This window comes from Homarus americanus, unplaced genomic scaffold (genome assembly GCF_018991925.1).
Source record: "Homarus americanus isolate GMGI-L3 unplaced genomic scaffold, GMGI_Hamer_2.0 scaffold42643, whole genome shotgun sequence".
Taxonomy (NCBI): domain Eukaryota; kingdom Metazoa; phylum Arthropoda; class Malacostraca; order Decapoda; family Nephropidae; genus Homarus; species Homarus americanus.
Genome location: NW_024747582.1, coordinates 2,657,533 through 2,675,269, shown reverse-complemented (window position 1 = coordinate 2,675,269; position 17,737 = coordinate 2,657,533). Strand labels below are relative to the sequence as shown.

Here is a 17,737-nt window from a genome sequence, read left to right as displayed (position 1 = left end):
CAATTGGTGCAGAGTACTTCCGGGAATGAATGATTTCCGGGTAACGAGACGACTCTCTCAAAGCTGGAAAAAAATCCCTCGCCCCGGGAATTTTCCGGAAAATTTAAATTCCTGCTAACGGAGAGTTCCGGGTTTGAGGGATTCCCACTAATGGAGATATTACTGTATTTGTAGGTCCGTTTGGAGGCGACACTTCTAGTCTCTCACCTTAACTAAGTGGACCCAACCTAGCCAAACCTAACCTATCCTAACCAAGCATTGTCAAACCTCACCTGACCTAGCCCAGCCAAATGTAATCCAACCCACCCAAGCATTGTGATACCTAACGAAGCAATGTCAAACCCAACCATGCCCATCCTAGGATTATGAAGTTTGGTATGGTATAAAGAGTTATCAGCGGTCATTGTGAGAGGCATTGTAAGAATCAGTGACAGTTATTGTAAGAAGAACGAAGGCACACACACACACACATCCCCAACCACTCACAGCTTGGCAAATAGGCACTCACTACCAGACCAAGCAGATTGAACATTACGTAAGTTAAAAGGAGTTTTTCTTTTTTAATCACCTGAAGATTAGGCACCCTGGCTTAATTCACCTGATGATTAAGGTGGGGGGTGGTGTTGATTAGATGAAGTATGGTTGATGGTTAGTCTTAAGGTGATATAAACTAGGGTGTCTCATCTAATTTTCTGGCTATGTATTTTTCTTTACTTCAATATGTATACTTGTGTTTATAGAATTCATAATTATGCATATATGCCTCATGTTTTGTATATGGAATTCAATTTAGGTACTTTAGAATGACTCCTGCAGAAGAATAGTGAGTTTATGTATTTTTAAGTGGATGTAAATTTTTATATGATAATTGTGATAAACTTGCCTTAACGAAAGATTAAAAAATACCAGATTCTTTCATATATTGTGTCGATTTGGAACCTTAGCAACTAACTTGTAAAAATTAACCGACTTCTCAAATATCCAGATATCGTGGCCTTTGCCGTACTATGCACTCTAGAACACAGGATGACGTGAGATGATGTGTTAGTCTATTTGCTTTCCTTATCAGATATAACTCATTTATAGCCATGATGGCACCTCGCGTTTCTCGGAGGTTTCGTTTTTGCAGCGTCTGTTTTCCATTTCGTTTGGATGACTTTGGTAATGAACTGGGTGCAACATTTATATAATTTCTCTTTGGTTTCAATTGCAGGCGAGTGTACGTTAAACTGAGCATTGCATCTGTACTTTGAACTGAGCATTGCATCTGTACGTTAAACTGAGCATTGCATCTGTACGTTAAACTGAGCATTTGCATCTGTACGTTCAACTGAGCATTGCACTTGTACATTAGAGCATTAGGTTAACAGAACACCACTATTAAATATAAATAATGTATTGAAGTATAATATAATATTTACAAATACAGTAACACACAGGACAATGGCATAATAGGAACACACAGGGAAAGTTTCTAAATATAACAGATGATTTTGTTTCACATCCAAATACTTTATCTTGTGTCGTTTTATACATATATTTTAAACAGATAATTTACTTTCACATCCAAATACTTTTTTATATAAACTTTTACACATACAGTAGATATATACCTTCCAAAAACTTTCCAAAGAGGTAGGTGTCATAATTTTACAAAGGTATATTGAAGAGTCGGGGTCAAATGTTCCCTCCCTCCTAAACTGAAGGAATATCTGTCCCAAGTAACAACACATCAGATGACAGTCAGGGTATAGTTCATTTAGGTAACTCATTCCCTTGACTTGTGTACTGTATATCTTGGCCCTATCACTTCTGTAGTCATTCTCTCTACAAAATATGATATTAACGTATCTTGGGATAATATTTAGTACTGTATCCCCTCCTGTCAGATGCAGCTCAAGCTCATTAATTATGCTGACTGTTTAACCCCTTGTGTGTGAGGTTATAAATCTCTTATGTACGATGATATTAATCCCTTGAGTATGATGACATTAATCCCCTGACTGTCATTATAAGCTGAACACTGGCCATGACAACTACCAATCCAGCAGTGGTGTAGTCTAAACCATTCATAATTTAGCCTTTTTGAGTCACTGAAGATTAGCCTCCTCCCTAGTGTCCACCTGAAGATTAGCCCCTCAAGTTCTCACCTGAAATTTAGCCCCATAAGTAATCACCTGAAATTTTACCACCTCATAAATTATCTGGAGGTCTATACTTCAGGTAATCCATAAAAGCTGAAATTACAAATGGTCTCCGCTACAACACAGTACATTTGAGAAACGTGCGATTATTAATCTATAAAATCAAGCAATCTACCTCCTAGCCACTAACTCCTTCACTACGGGGATGCCATTTTTAATATTTTAATTAGCTAACACCCGATTATTTTATTCTCGGAGGTTACACCATACTCTAGGGGTTAATCCGATCGGACAGGCAATGTATGTGTTGGAATATTAAACGTAACAGGATATCTGAACCTGTTAAATATATACAGGGTACAATACTACATTACATACTGTATACTGACACTACGGCATCATTCATAATAGTAAGGCAGTAATTCGAGATATACAGGACAGTACAATATATTCAAAGGCGACACAAAAAAAGTCTGGATTCGTAGTTCAATTATAACATTTGTCTCGACTTCACCGAGAGTTTGACTTATTTGACATTACTTGATATTCAAACAAAAACTTAATTGAACACTTGGCAGTATATTATAACTGGTCTTGACACATACATACTTATTGTCACTTAATTGGTCAATACAGTATTATGAGATATTTTGTGTGTGTCAAGACTAGTCGGGATATGTTGCTTAAAACGGGGCTGTATCCAGGAGGGGGGGGGTTACTGCATGTTTGTAACCCCCCCCCCCCCTCCTTTTAGATGTCCCAGAAGAATACAGAACCAATTGACACTGTAGCCTAATTACATACTACAGATTATTTGTACTGTACACTAATTAAATATGTCTTAATGTATGTCTTTATGGCTGGTTGGACCCCCCCCCCCCTCCCTAACATTTTGCCCACCACTGTAACTTCTCCCTATTCTCAGGCTCTGGATACAGCACTGTAACGTTCGGTCCAAGTTTGTGTGGGAGAATGTCGTGTAATCAAACTTTGGGTGATATTAAAACAAATAGAAATATGTCTATTAAACAAGACTCCTTGGTTCACCTAAAAGAGAATTATCTATTTACAAATATACAGGGAATAAAGTAATAGACTGTACAAAATTAGCATCACAAGGTATTAATCCATCATGTTAAAATAAAATGGTAACTTTATTTCAGGATTTTTGATTCAGAAATAACGTCATTAAAACAAAACTTTAAGCTGGAATGGTAATAAATTTAGCTATAGCAGTTTTTGTTATTTACTATTAGTCAAACTACTGGAAAGTTACTGTATCCTGAAAAAGATCCTTGTCCAGGTAAGTCCCGAGATTAGGCTGTTCAAGGTTCGTTTAACTCGCCTTTTCGATCATTATCAATTACTACCCATTGCCTTAGTTTTCACCGGACAAACTCGCCAATTGGACGGTGTGTTACATGGTCGAGGTGATTACATTATTTATGGGGAAAATTAATTCGACATTTTGAGGTTCGACTGTATTTTCAGGATATGATTACATACAGATGAATCTCGGGACTTCTCGTATTAAAAATAAAACCAATTACTTACAAATTCCTCTTCCCTTAGTATGTGCAAGAATCATTCCTCTTCCCTCAGTATGTGTCATTCATTCCTGTACCCTCAGTATGTGCAAGAATCATTCCTGTCCCCTCAGTATGTGCAAGAATCATTCCTGTCCCCTCAGTATGTGCAAGAATCATTCCTCTTCCCTCAATATGTGCAAGAATCATTCCTCTTCCCTCAATATGTGCAAGAATCATTCCTCTTCCCTCAATATGTGCAAGAATCATTCCTCTTCCCTCAATATGTGCAAGAATCATTCCTCTTCCCTCAGTATGTGCAAGAATCATTCCTCTTCCCTCAGTACATACATCGGGGTCACTGCACATAATGTTCTCTGGTCCTCATGTAACAATAGACAACAAATGTATTTCCCGCAGACCAAAATAAGATACTTGTACGTGACACAAATAACGTTTTACTGTAATTCTGTTACGATAAATTCAAATTATTATGATATTACGGCACACAATGGCTTATAAACATGGCGTCCTGTAAATCAAGGGCCACACACACCTCCCAGAGTGTACATTTATCATATGTGATCATATTAGGGTCCAAAGATACTATCATACCTTTTATAACTAATGTATAATGTCATCATACATTTTATTGTCAATGTACTGTATAATGCTTGATACAATTATAGCCAATGTATAATCCCATCAGACATTTTATAGCCAAGTTGTGGACGGGAAACACAAACACCAGCTCAAAGACGTACGATGCGCTGTCCCTTGTAATGCTCCCCCACCTTAGGCCACACTCACAATAACACCGACAACGTGCACATTAAACCCGTAAGTGTATAGTAATCACATAGATACATCTGAATACTTAATAAACAGATGTATTTAGTCAGTAGTAATGTGGTATAATTTCACATCACCTAAAGATTAGACACACTAGTTTATTTTGCCTGATGATGAAACACCCATATGTGATGGTTAGGTTAAAGGTGTTTAATTATCAGGTGTAAATGGTTTAAATTAAGGGTATTTAATCATCAGATAACTGGGGTGTCTAATCTTCATGTGATTCCAAATCTTTCTAACCAGTAGTGACTTTATCATCAGTTATATATTGTACATTTTAAAGCTTATTATCCATGAGGAATAGACAATACATACTATCTTTGAGTTACAGTATACATCGCTTGAAATATCCAAGGTGTACAGTATGTTGGTTGATCTGTATAACATAGGCATGTCTTAAGTCATATAGTAGACTGTATATATCGTCTATAAGAGATCTCTGGGTTTATTATGTGTGTTAGATATAGTGGGCAGATATATAGCAGCTTTGGTATAGTAGAAAAAAGGTCATGTTTCTATATTAACATATACAAGATGCTTCTAATTATTCTATGTAACAAAAGTGTAATTCCCTCAGTAAACAGGCAGCAATTCTTACCAGTGGTTCGTCTTGGCAAATATTTCAAGGACAGTATTTATGTCGTTTCGTTGGCGGTTATCGTTTACAGCACCGACTCCTGAAATGTTGGTCGTTAAATGTGTGAAGTTATATCGAGACTGGTGGTGTCTGACGTGTGTGTATGACTCAACATACAATACTTTGGTTCCAACAATGGCAGAAAGACTCACATATACTTAATATTACACAAGATATTTGCTGTGTCCTTGTACAGAATTAAACAATAATAAAACAAAAAATTTAGAGTCAGGATGTCACGAAACGATAATAAATTGGCATACAACATAAATTCATATACATTTTCATCAACTGTGATCAACTTACACAATTTTGATTAAATATGAGTCGCTCCGGGCATGAACAAGACAAGTGACAGTCCGGCTTAAGATGTGTTTACTTATTTTTAAATTTTTTTCTGCTGCTATTCTAGTTCTTGCCCGGTGCGCCCCATACAAGCTGCCAACTGACGCTCATCGCCATTTGTAAACTACGGTGCCAATACACACTTTATAATTTCATCTGTACTAATTTCCGCTCCAGTGTTTACAAATCCAGTGCTCGAGATACCTGCCCCATGTATCATAACACACCCGAAGGTTATTGTTATTCTGATGCAAAACGCGACATGGAGATGATAGGCCTTTCTCGATGCTACGTGTTGTTGTGTTTACGTGATGAGCGGCTCGTATTCCATGTCTTGGTGGTTTCTCCTGGGGGCAAAAATTTATGTATGTATGTATGTATACATTCATACATATCTACAGTACATACACACATGCACACACTCATACATATCCTATTCTTTTACATCCTATTCATCTATATCCTTCATCCCATCCTTCTAGCTGTATAAGGACATGTTTAACCCTTTAAGGAGTAGTGTCCAGGTTAGGTTATGTCAATAGCAGGAAGTTTTACTCAGCTGTGAGAAATTCCCACCACACAATTGGTTAATTTAAGTGTAATGAACAACAACATAATTTCTTGTTCTCACTCGAGTCCGCAGCAGAAGAGGGAGTTGATGACGTCGTGAATGGTGCGGTCACCGTCGTCGTGGAAGACCCCGCTCGAGGGCTCTTCCGTGCACTCGTTGACGAACTTCATCAATCCCGACTCAGGGAATCCATCATCATAACAATGCTGCGGAGGATAAAGTGAGATAATGTAACGCACTCAACGATCGAAGGATAAAGATTGAGATAATGTAACGCACTCAACGATCAAAGGATAAAGAGTGAGATAATGTAACGCACTCAATGATCGAAGGATAAAGAGTGAGATAATGTAACGCACTCAACGATCAAAGGATAAAGAGTGAGATAATGTAACGCACTCAATGATCAAAGGATAAAGAGTGGGATAATGTAACGCACTCAACGATCAAACGAAAGTAAATATAAATAAATAGACATTGTAAACAAGAATCTCCCCCCTCCAACCCCCAAAGTAAAATACTGATCATTGAATACTTTTTGCGTTCAAGAGAATACATTAGGTTTAGTCGATTGTTGTGAACTATGATTACATTTTCGAGAGTGGAATAAAGTAAAATATACAATGAATCCATAATTTATATTCGCTGGAAAGTTTATTTCGTTGCGAGTTATCATTGGCATATTTTTGTGGCCATTTTTCAAACTTGTGTGGGTTGTCTGTGAGTGATACGTGATGTTTTCGATAATTGTAAAAGCAGTAAGTCCACAGAAAAACACACACACAGCCATACAAACAGCCCCCCACCCCCCACAAATATACAGTAAAAACAACCACCCCCACACACACACACACACACACAAACACATATACAGTAAAAACAGTCACACACACCACTCACCTTAACGGTCTCGTAGGCGTCCATAATAATAGCAATAAACAGACTAAGAATGACGTAGATGAAGAGAGAGATAAAGGAGTAGAGGTAAGCCCGGGAGAACCACCACACCACCGGGTCCTTCCCAGACGTCGAGGAGAACGTAGCGAACATGTCGTCTCCGTTGATGAGAGAATACAAACACTCCATCGTCGACGAGAAGGTGCGGAACTGTAAATAAACAAACAAAATAAACCCCGGCGATAACGATACTTCCGCCAAGAGATTTTGTCGGGTATAGGGGTTTAGAAAGAACAGTTAATCCGGTTCTTTGTAAAGTATATCAGTCGATTTATTCCCAATTAAACTGCTGATGATTAAACACTCTATGCAGTCGGTTTATTCCCAATTAAACTGCTGATGATTAAACACCCTGATGCTGCCTTAGATTGTTAATTTAGGTTAGATAAGATTACGTTAAATAAGGTTAGACGAAATAAAGTTTGGATAGATTAGGTTAAGTTAGCATTAGGGTGGTTAATCCTCAGGTGATCCATGACTTCCACTTACCTTGAGGTGGTAGGGCCCCAGCACGAGCCAGCCACACAAACAGTAGCCGGCAAACACCATCATGAGACATGTGGAGAAGCGTAACACGTTTGGGATACATTTCTTCATCGTCAGGATCATTATCTGCGAGAAAAACGTAATAATAAACATCAACATTCATATTTTTTTTTACGGGAAATTTAGACACCCTATTTTTTTTATTTCACCTGATGATTAAACACCCTAATGCTTCCTTTGGGTTAGGTTAGGGTTTTTAATCATCAGGTGAAATAAACTAGGGTGTCTAGTCTTCCTGCAAACTTTCTTCTCTTACAGACACACATACATACATGGACAAACACACTCACATGAATGAATAACCACATAAATGAACAAATACACACATGAGTACAGACAAAAACACACACACACACACACACACAGAGCAAAAATAAACCACATCAAAACAACCAATCTAAAGTGATGTAGTGTCAGAATACTCACATTGTACGTGGCGAAGAAGCCCAGATATCTGAGACACCCAAACCAGACAAACATGTTGCCTAGACCGAGGAAGAGCGAGCAGATGTTCCATGTGTCGAGGTAACCGTCATAGCTCTGGAAACGAGAATGATTTCGGGGATAAAATAACGAATCGTACGTCTAATTTTTGTGATGGGTTGATTTTATCGGTGCGGAAATCGAGTCGTTTATCGCCATAGAAAATTTTGATATTTATTTTCCCCCTTGGACTTTTCTCCCAAATAAACACAAGAATATTTCCATCGTCAAAATCTTATCCATAAGTGGGATGGCAAGACAAAAATACCTCGATACCAAACAGATTCTTCCGAGTATGAATAACAAAATGATCGATGGGAAATGGCATAACGTATAAGGCGATGTGGCATATAAGACGACCCCAATATATTAAATTTAGATAAGGTTTAGGCTATACTTGCCATATATGACGGTTATAATATATGAACCTTAGTCATATAGTGCATGTGGTTATGCCAACTGGGATCCTCTGTACCGACTCTTAAACTTACGTAAAATTAAAAATACTTCCGTTATTTCTCGTCCACTGTACAAAGGGGTGAAGAACATTCATGATAACACACACACACGTACCCAAAACAAGCATCAAGTGACATAAGTAAATATTAATTAAAGCCCGAAGCCAATGCTATTTACAGAGCAACAACTGTATAGGAACATACACACAAAAACAACTTGATTGATTGATTTGTTTACACTTGTAGCCAATCAAGTCACGTGACGTAACCGCTTGAACGTAATGAAGCAAAACAAATACTAACATACAGATTTAACTATACATTCATATAGAGTAACTAATTATTGTTTTCTGTATAAGCTGTGATCGGTCCATGACAACAAGTGGATTTGATGGGTGGGAGGGAGAGATGGGAAATTTGGGAGGGAATGACATGAAATCTGGAAGGGAAACAAAATTGGGAGGAAAACACATTAAATATAGGAAGGAAACACAGGAAATATGGGAGGAAAACAATAAATATGGGAGGAAAACAAAATGTGGAAGTGAAACACAACAAAATAAAAAAACCTTATCTCTTTCCTATATTTCCCTCCCAGCCATCAAACGCGTACTATATAAGCAATATAAAAACACTATATACACAATACCATCTACCAAGTCGAAGCAAGATAGCGCTAAACCTCGAACCTGTACTTGTGTCTAGCAGTAAGTAAGAGCAAATCCCACCAAGTCCAAGGGGTTTTATGAATGACTAAGACAAAATATATTTATAATTGAATTTATCTGAGTTTTTTAATGATAGTACTGTATATTTATGTACTGAGATTGGTTTTAATTCATCGATATTGGTTAAAGATGTTGTATGCATGAAGTCTGGAAATAAATATGTATAGAAAATATACACGCACGCACACACACGCACGAACACACATGCACGCACACACACACACACACATGGTAGTCTCAACTTACCACTTGAAAGCTGCTTTTCACAAATTCTGGATGATTTGTACGCAATAACTACTCCCAGGCCATGCAAAAAAGAATATAACATTACTAGCTGGGGAAGACAGGGCTGCTATGATGAGCTGAAGTGTGTGAACATTATCCCTCAAAGCTTATTTCACCGGATGATTAACTCTTCAACACCAGCCATCATCCGTTGAATTTAGATGTAAGGATGATAGCTATCATTCGTGAAAATTAGCTGTATGGACGGCAACCATCATCCGTGAAAATTAGCTGTAGGGACGGCAGCCATCATCCGTGAAAATTAGCTGTAGGGACGGCAGCTATCATCTCTGGATTATCATATTCCTTGCATTCGATTTTTGCACACATAGGGATGGTATAGGGAATCCTTAGCTGCTGGTTACAGGTTGACACTCAAATGCTACCTGGGGATTAGGCTTGGTTAGGTTAGCGTCAGTGTGGTTAATCTTAAGGTGAAATAAGCTGGGGTGGCCAATCTTCACATGATTCAATAAGTTAACGTGTAACCTAAAGACAGGGCCTGAAGCTATCTATTCCTCCTGGCATCCATGACAGTTAAAGGTTAAATTCAGTGTGAAAATTATTTGTCTACCACCTTGGATTACAGATTCCTTCAGGCCCTGTTTAGTGATTTTATACATAGCCAAAAAAAAAATCATAGTCATTTCAAGCAGTTTTAAGCAGTATAGTACAAGCTTAACTCAAGAACAACTAAATCATATAAATGCGTGGATGGCCTGCAACAGTCCCACATTACAGTACTAACAAAGTGTAAAGTGTATAATAATAATAAATCACATGAAGATTAGCACCCCCAGCTTACTTCACCTGATGATTAAACACCCTAACACTAATCCAACCCAAAACCTAACTTAACCTAACCTACCCCCAGTTTATTTCACCCATTGATTAAACACCCTATACCTACCTGGTTAGGTTAGGTTAATTGTTATGGTGTTTAATCATTGGTTGAGATAATCTGGGGCGTTGGGTTGGATTAGATTAGCGTTAGGGTGTTTAATCATTGGTTGAGATAATCTGAGGCGTTGGGTTGGATTAGATTAGCGTTATGGTGTTTAATCATTGGTTGAGTTAATCTGGGGCGTTGGATTAGATTAGCGTTAGGGTGTTTAATCATCAGGCGAGATAATCTGGGGGGTGGGGGAGGTAATCTTCATGCCATCCATAGCATTAACGCGTGAACGGTGACATAGTGTAAAATAGGTGACATCCAACGTGCTGGTCACAAACACGAAAATACCAAGTGAGTGCAAATACTCATCCGTGTTTCAGACTAGTGAATGGGCTAATGACTAATATTATATACTAAGGTGATGAAACAGCTCACAAGGTGCATAAAACAAGCTCACCAAAAAGGTCTCTCAGCCATTATGTTAGTCAAGAGTGGGTGGTGTTCATTGATTGACTCGGCTAAAACAGAAGAAAGAATAAGGAAGTTGTTTCTAAGATTATGTTAATGACCTTGACCTATGCCCCTATACACTCTTAAAGGTCAAGGGGTCATATCAAGGGTTCAAAGGTGTGTGTCTTGTGTATGTCTCTGATATGACCCACAATAAAAAAGGTCTTCCTTGGGTTAGTGTCTCTCCTCCCATGTTGGTATATGGGAGGAGAGGAACTACCCAGAATCCAGAAATGGCTCAAGATTCTAACCAACCAAGAGTATAATTTATTTACATTATTAACAATCTAAATACTCAAACATTTCTCAAAAAAAAAAAAAACTAATGTGCTATAAATCATTCAGTAGTGTTGGAAGTTTAAAAGTGAGTCAAGTCGATAATTCTTGCGTGCTTTAGGTGTCAATGGATTTTGTCCCGGAAAATTCATTGACTCCTTATGCTACATCACCACTACTACTATTACATTATTGTACTGTACTACAAAAACACATCCTTGTAGTTTTGTGGAGTTACTAACACAGAAGTAACTATTAGTAACACAAGCCAAGTGTGGAAAATGGTCATAAAACACTGGTACAATAGTGAGTTTGTTTTTAATATTCAAAACACCACGATGTGCTGTACTCTGACAATTGAACAACAGGGAACCTACCCGCTCCTTCTCCTCCAGGAATAGCTAGAAGGTCAAGATAGAGAGAAAGTTTAACATAATATTTAGAAGATGAATCACAAGTTACATTATTATACATAGTATGGGTGTGGGCAGAGATGCAACATGTGCTTCCATCATGTTTATTCCTTGAGGTGTCCCCTTGCCAAGCGTTCAAGTATTTTTTGCAGTTAAGTCTTTTGAACTTTTGTGTATTACTTATGTCCGCAAACCACTGGTAAGAAACACCACAGGGAACTTGATCTCATATGACACAGAATAAACAGATCCTGTAATATTCTCTCAATTGAAAAATATTAATTCTAAAATCCATTTCTCCTAAATGTGTTACAATGAATACTTCCTATACTCAAGATGTGTTCCATACATAGAGGTAAGAACACACACACATCTCCCCGTCTATTCCTCGACCACCCACCTACAGTTAAGATGTGTACCTCTCTCCCCAGCACTGTTCATGGGTGTACACTGGACCTCAATAGAGTCTTTTAACATGTTGGCTTCATTCTCTGCTGCATGAGCTACTTCTATGGTCTATAATGCTTGTAATAATAAAATTTAACTCAACAGAACTACAAACTTCAACATCTGGAGGCCGTGTTGAGATACTTCCAGACACTCACATTAGCAAGGAGTCTCCCCCTCTTGTGAGCACTTTCCCACTATGGTGCAGGGTGACCAGTCATCTATAACTGCTATACAAGAGGCAGTCACAAGCCCCCCAGAGAGGAGATAGTACCATACAGCAGTGGGCGATGAAGACCTTATGTCCCTATACTCTCACTACAGATCACGAAAAACTGAAATAGCAAGTTTTTAATGAGTGTTGACAAAGCTTGACATGACTACCACCAGGATGGCTAAGACCTACCTTACTCTCGAGGCCGATCTTGAAGAATGATCCGATGATGATGAGAATGTCGTTGACGCAGATCAGCACGTACCACAGGTTGAGGAACTCCATCCGCTCCTCCAGTGTAAGTTCTCTACCGTAATGGCGATGGAAAAATGATGCTGTTGCCTGGAAGAACACGAACTATGAGAGAAAACCGGCGCAATTATTTCACAACATTTATTGATCTAAAATATCTCAATTCAGTGGAGAGAGAGAGAGAGACCCTTCACCCCCTAACACCAAGAGAAATGTCCATCCTCTTTTTCAATCAAGGTTCAAACCTGTAATGGCATACTGGCAGTTCAGAGACCCCTGATATAAAGCATTGAACTGACCCAAGAATACTGCTAGCCTACGTCACATGCGAATTACATATCAAATTCCAAGAACAGAGTACAGTACCTTATATCATATCAAGAAACCAGAAGCTTATGATTTAAATACAGACAGACTGACATTGATTGGAATATCCCGTAACCCAATGGCTCAGGTGAATAAATATAACTAGCATCAAAATACATTGCAAAAATACAAGAACAATGATTAAAAAAATACGTTGAGAGAGACACAGTAAAACAATGTAAGGGTTCCGCTAAAACAAATAAATGAATATAAGTTTCGTAACAAGATTGATGTTACTGTGAATGTGTGAAAAAGAGTCGACACAACATTACTCACCTTCCTAAGAATCTGAGCTCGGTAGATGGCCCTGACGCACATGATGAGTGAGGTGACGCAGATGAGGATACTGGTGACGTTGATTATCATCCTCCACACCTTCCGAAATGGGAAACACACGAGGGTAATATAAGACCGATCACCTGACTAAGTTTTCACAGTGATGTAAAATAGATTAAAACATTGAGGTTGAGATTGACTTAGTATGACACAGAAAAAAGTTGAGAATACTTTATATATATAAATTAGTTACAAGTTGATATTTCTACTTATATATAATTTTCTTGATTAACTGATACATTTGGGTTATATTTTCCTAATTTTCTTTGAACTTTCCACCCTACACAAGCATGGGAGGCAAAGATAACAGTGGGGTTAAGCCGAGTTATCTTTAGGTCAGGTTGTCTTTATCTTCAGCTGGGTTATGTTAGGTTAACTTGGGGTCATATTAGCCAGGGTTAGGTGAGGTTAGATTAATTTACTTTGTGTCAAATTGGGTTGGGTCACATTAGTCAGGTCAGATTACAGTAGATTAATTTACACTGTCAGGTTAAGTTGGGTCACATTATCCAGCATCACATTACGTCAGGTCACATGAGATTAATTTACACTGTCAGGATAGGTTACATTAGGTCAGATTAAGTCACACTGTATCGGGTTGGGTTAGGTAAGACTATCGGGTTACCCACTCTCAGAGTCTTAGCCTCGGAGACCACCTGTACGGAACCGTCACACTCCAACACTTGGGCGCCCACTTGTAGGTCCACCAGCATCTGTCCGTCGTGATCGTGATTATTAAACTGAACCTGAAACAAAACAAAAAATAAACAACAATTCTAGTGATCAATTTTAGGGGCATATTTCTAGTGATCAATTTTAGGGGCATATTTCTAGCGATCAATTTTAGGGGCATATTTCTAGTGATCAATTTTAGTGACATATTTCTAGTGATCAATTTTAGGGGCATATTGCTAGTGATCAATTTTAGGGGCATATTTCTAGTGATCAATTTTAGGGGCATATTTCTAGTGAGCAATTTTAGGGCCACAAGACACTAAAATAATGATAAGTAACCTTAAGCTTTATAAAATCATTGTAACATGACCCCCCCCCAGCTTATTTAACCTTAAGCTTAACCTCCCTAATGCTGCCTGGGAAGGGGGGTTAGGTTAAGGTGAAGTAAGCTGAGGCCTAATCTTGGTATAGTAATCCAAATATTGTTACTACAATTAATAATAAAATAATTCTCTTTGAGGAATTCATAAATAAATCCAAAATACAAAATAAATTTGAATGGAAATGAATAAAATATTTAAAAGATAGTCAAAAAGTTATCCCCAGATTTTAATTGATTAAAAAAAATAGTAGTTGTTTACAGTGACTCGTATATAACCCAATCCTGTTCCTTTAGTTTAACTGGTGGACTTACTTTGCTCGTCATGCAGTAACACTCTGGAGTATCGAAGGGAAGGCTGACTCTCAACTTGATGGTGCGTAAAATAAATTCAAATTCTGCGTTGAGGAGGAGGTCAAAGTTTAAAGTGAAGTTCTGTTGTTCCAAGTATGTCTTCGAGGACCAGTGTGTGACGTTGGCTTCTGACGGGGGAATGTTGATACACGCTGCCGAGAACAACAAGAGTATATACTGTATTTATGTATCGTAGTTCACACAATCACAATATACATCATAGACTTTAACAATTATTCAAAATACAGGTACATAGAAGCCATGAATGAGACCTTTTGTAATTTTAAGTCTTTATGTAGCACCTGAAGATTAGTCCCCCCCCAGGTAGTTTCAGGGGAGGGGGCTAAGCTGAGGGGGGTGACTGAAGGTAAACATTGGGGGGGGGGAGGGGGGTGAAAATTATAACAGGTCTTGTTCATGGTGTCAAATATATCACTGGGAGAGTCTTACTGTCTTTCAACCTCACCATGTCTAACAATATACAAAATTATATTACAGTGCAGAAATCATCATCAACATCGATTTACGGTCATTTGCCGAGCTTGACGGAGTTACCCGAGGTTACCCGATGGCAGCTCTCCGTGTGCAGTTTCTCTAGTGAGGTTCCTAATTTTAATGTCATTTCTTATCAAAATAATAATAATGATACTAACAATAATACTATAATAATGATCATGATTGTAGATAGATAAAACAGGTACAGTATCCCTCAGGTTACAGAAGCTTAAATTACAGACAACTCTTCATGAATGTAACCCTACTGTACCCTGAGGTATACTTGTACTGTACCATAAACCCCAGTCATTATTAACTCACTTTTAGTGGTGTTGTTGTCGAGGATGAAGGAGTTGTTTTTCAAGAAGGCTTCACCGCTGACGTAATGCGTGGTACAGAAGGTCGGGGACACAATGCTGTCGTTCTTGTACATGTATGCGTACGTTCCTATCGCTGTGTCGTGGATGTTGGCGTACTGTAATGTTGTGAAATTAATGACTTTCTAAGCGAATAAGATGTTAATGTTTTGTTACTGATCCAAACCGCACAGCATCAGTGTTTCTTACGAGCCTGATGCTTAACCACTTAAAAACGTTACAGTAGATAATGGCTGCCACTTTCAATATTCTATTTGGGTAACACCGCATGATTTTATTCAGCTAAGAGGGGACCCAGTACACAAGTGGTTCATAGACTATCTCCCCTTGTTATTTTGGTGGATGTGTTCTAGTATGGTTATTCCCTTTCTACATCAAAATCCTTCTTTAAAAATTATTTGTTCCCATCCTCTTAATCCTTAACTTGCAGGTAAGGATCCCACCCATGATGGAATGGAAGGAGAATGAAACTTCCACTAATGATGGCTACTGTCCCTATTGCTAACTTCCACTAATGATGGCTATTGTCCCTATTTCTAACTTCCACTAATGATGGCTACTACAATATTTAAGAGTTAAACAACAACAACAAATCACACAGTACAGTACCCAAAGCTCACCGTGATTGCTGCATAATCCAAATACTCAAAAAAGCTCGACTTTTTGTACACAGCGAGAGGACCCCCCGGTGGAGGGTAAACCTGTATTTCCATGGTGGTGTCCCAACCTTGAAGAAACAGGTGCGAAAAGGAGATCTTGGTGTCCCAGAGATAGTTGACGTGGTTGTAGCGCTGCTGGGCAAACAGACACAGCTGTGACCAGGAAGAAGACCATGTGTTAATTCAACTTGATAACAGATAGATACAAGTACAATGAAACCTCCTTATAAGAGACTTTTATCTCAATATAGTCCATTAGATGGGGGTTTCGCATCTAACGGACCCTCGATATAATGGACTTTCATCTCTATACAGTTCATAAGATGGAGGTTTCACATCTAACGGACCCTCGATAAATTGAACTTTCCTCTCCATACAGCCCATTAAATAAAGGTTTCACTGTAATATTTACCTGCGCGGTGACGACGATAATTTTGAATATTTGGAGCAATAGTTTCCACGGGAATCGTTGCCGGGCGTGCCACTTCTCCATGGGGTTCATAAAAAAGAACCTGTGGGCAGAAAACACGGCTTTTTTTATGCCCAGTTTGACAGAATTATTCTTGAATTTACGTCAAGATTAATGTAAACAGCGATGTGAAAATTTATGAGAATTATATTGACTCGGATGATTTGGCTATATAAGGTTCTCAAGATATCCGTTGCAGCTCATTAAACAACAACAGAAATAAGAGAGAGAGAGATCTACAAGAATGGAGAGAGAGAGAGAGAGAGAGATCTACAAGAATGGAGAGAGAGAGAGAGAGAGATCTACAAGAATGGAGATAGAGAGAGAGAGAGAAGAGAGACCAGATTCACACTTACTTCAGTCTACGTCTCATCCTGTCCGACGTGACCTCAGGACTGAAGAGACCCGTTGTGGTATTAGTTGTCACGGAATCATCGAGGGGACTACATTGCCCGGTGCTGTTGATGCTAGACGTGATCGACCCGTACCGTGAGCCGCCATTCTGCTCGGCCGAAGACACCTTGATCTCTGGGGGCGGCTGACTCAACGCTTGTGCCATCTTTTCAAGCTCTGTGTGAGACATTGAACCTCAGAATAATTTCCAGTACAGTATATATATATTTGGGGATCATGTGAATATTAGACACCCTAGGTTATTTCCTTGATTTTACTCCTAATACTATACTAATACAGGGTGTCCATAAATGAAGTCCATAAATGAACACCCTGATTATAACATGAGAGCATACTGTTTTTAGGGTAATCATTTATGGACACCCTGTATAAGTTCTAATCTAATCTCAACCTAACCCCCATGTAGCATAAGGGTGTTTAAATAGCTCTCAGGTGAAGTTATCTATAGGGGGATGGGAGCTAATCTTCATGTTCACCAAAACACAGTCGCTGTACCTGTAAACATAAACACTGAAATATACAGAGGAATACATAAATACAGAGTTAATACAAAGGAATACATAAGGAGTTAATACAGAGGAATACATAAAGAGTTAATACAGAGGAATACATAAATACAAAGGGGCAGTATGAACACAGACAGTAATTAAACCATTTCCTGTCAGCACAAT

The 17,737-nt window shown here is 38.5% G+C and overlaps 1 protein-coding gene and 1 long non-coding RNA gene across 7 annotated transcripts in view; one reads left to right on the top strand and one right to left on the bottom strand.

The window, feature by feature from the left end:
- Nucleotides 1-1,380: 1,380 nt before the first annotated feature.
- Nucleotides 1,381-17,737, bottom strand: part of LOC121879680 (mucolipin-3-like) — a 22,583-nt gene continuing 6,226 nt past the window's right edge. For 4 of the 6 annotated variants that reach the window (XM_042386401.1, XM_042386395.1, XM_042386397.1 and 1 more), the window contains exons 2-15: nucleotides 17,009-17,222; nucleotides 16,596-16,695; nucleotides 16,145-16,336; nucleotides 15,469-15,622; nucleotides 14,614-14,804; nucleotides 13,874-13,990; nucleotides 13,185-13,283; nucleotides 12,483-12,632; nucleotides 9,497-9,544; nucleotides 8,008-8,121; nucleotides 7,525-7,647; nucleotides 6,979-7,185; nucleotides 6,139-6,284; nucleotides 1,381-5,854 (exon numbers count right to left, since the gene is read on the bottom strand). In XM_042386401.1, coding sequence (XP_042242335.1) covers nucleotides 5,812-5,854; nucleotides 6,139-6,284; nucleotides 6,979-7,185; nucleotides 7,525-7,647; nucleotides 8,008-8,121; nucleotides 9,497-9,544; nucleotides 12,483-12,632; nucleotides 13,185-13,283; nucleotides 13,874-13,990; nucleotides 14,614-14,804; nucleotides 15,469-15,622; nucleotides 16,145-16,336; nucleotides 16,596-16,695; nucleotides 17,009-17,222 — 1,898 coding nt within the window. In that variant the 3' untranslated portion in view covers nucleotides 1,381-5,811. Of the gene's footprint in view, nucleotides 5,855-6,138; nucleotides 6,285-6,978; nucleotides 7,186-7,524; nucleotides 7,648-8,007; nucleotides 8,122-9,496; nucleotides 9,545-11,593; nucleotides 11,618-12,482; nucleotides 12,633-13,184; nucleotides 13,284-13,873; nucleotides 13,991-14,613; nucleotides 14,805-15,468; nucleotides 15,623-16,144; nucleotides 16,337-16,595; nucleotides 16,696-17,008; nucleotides 17,223-17,737 lie in introns of all 6 variants that reach the window. The other 2 variants (XM_042386396.1, XM_042386398.1) reach the window with 2 other exon arrangements.
- LOC121879682 overlaps nucleotides 15,164-17,737 on the top strand; it is a 16,101-nt gene continuing 13,527 nt past the window's right edge. The window contains exon 1 of the long non-coding RNA XR_006091392.1: nucleotides 15,164-15,249. This is a non-coding gene — a long non-coding RNA (uncharacterized LOC121879682). The remainder of the gene's footprint in view (nucleotides 15,250-17,737) is intronic.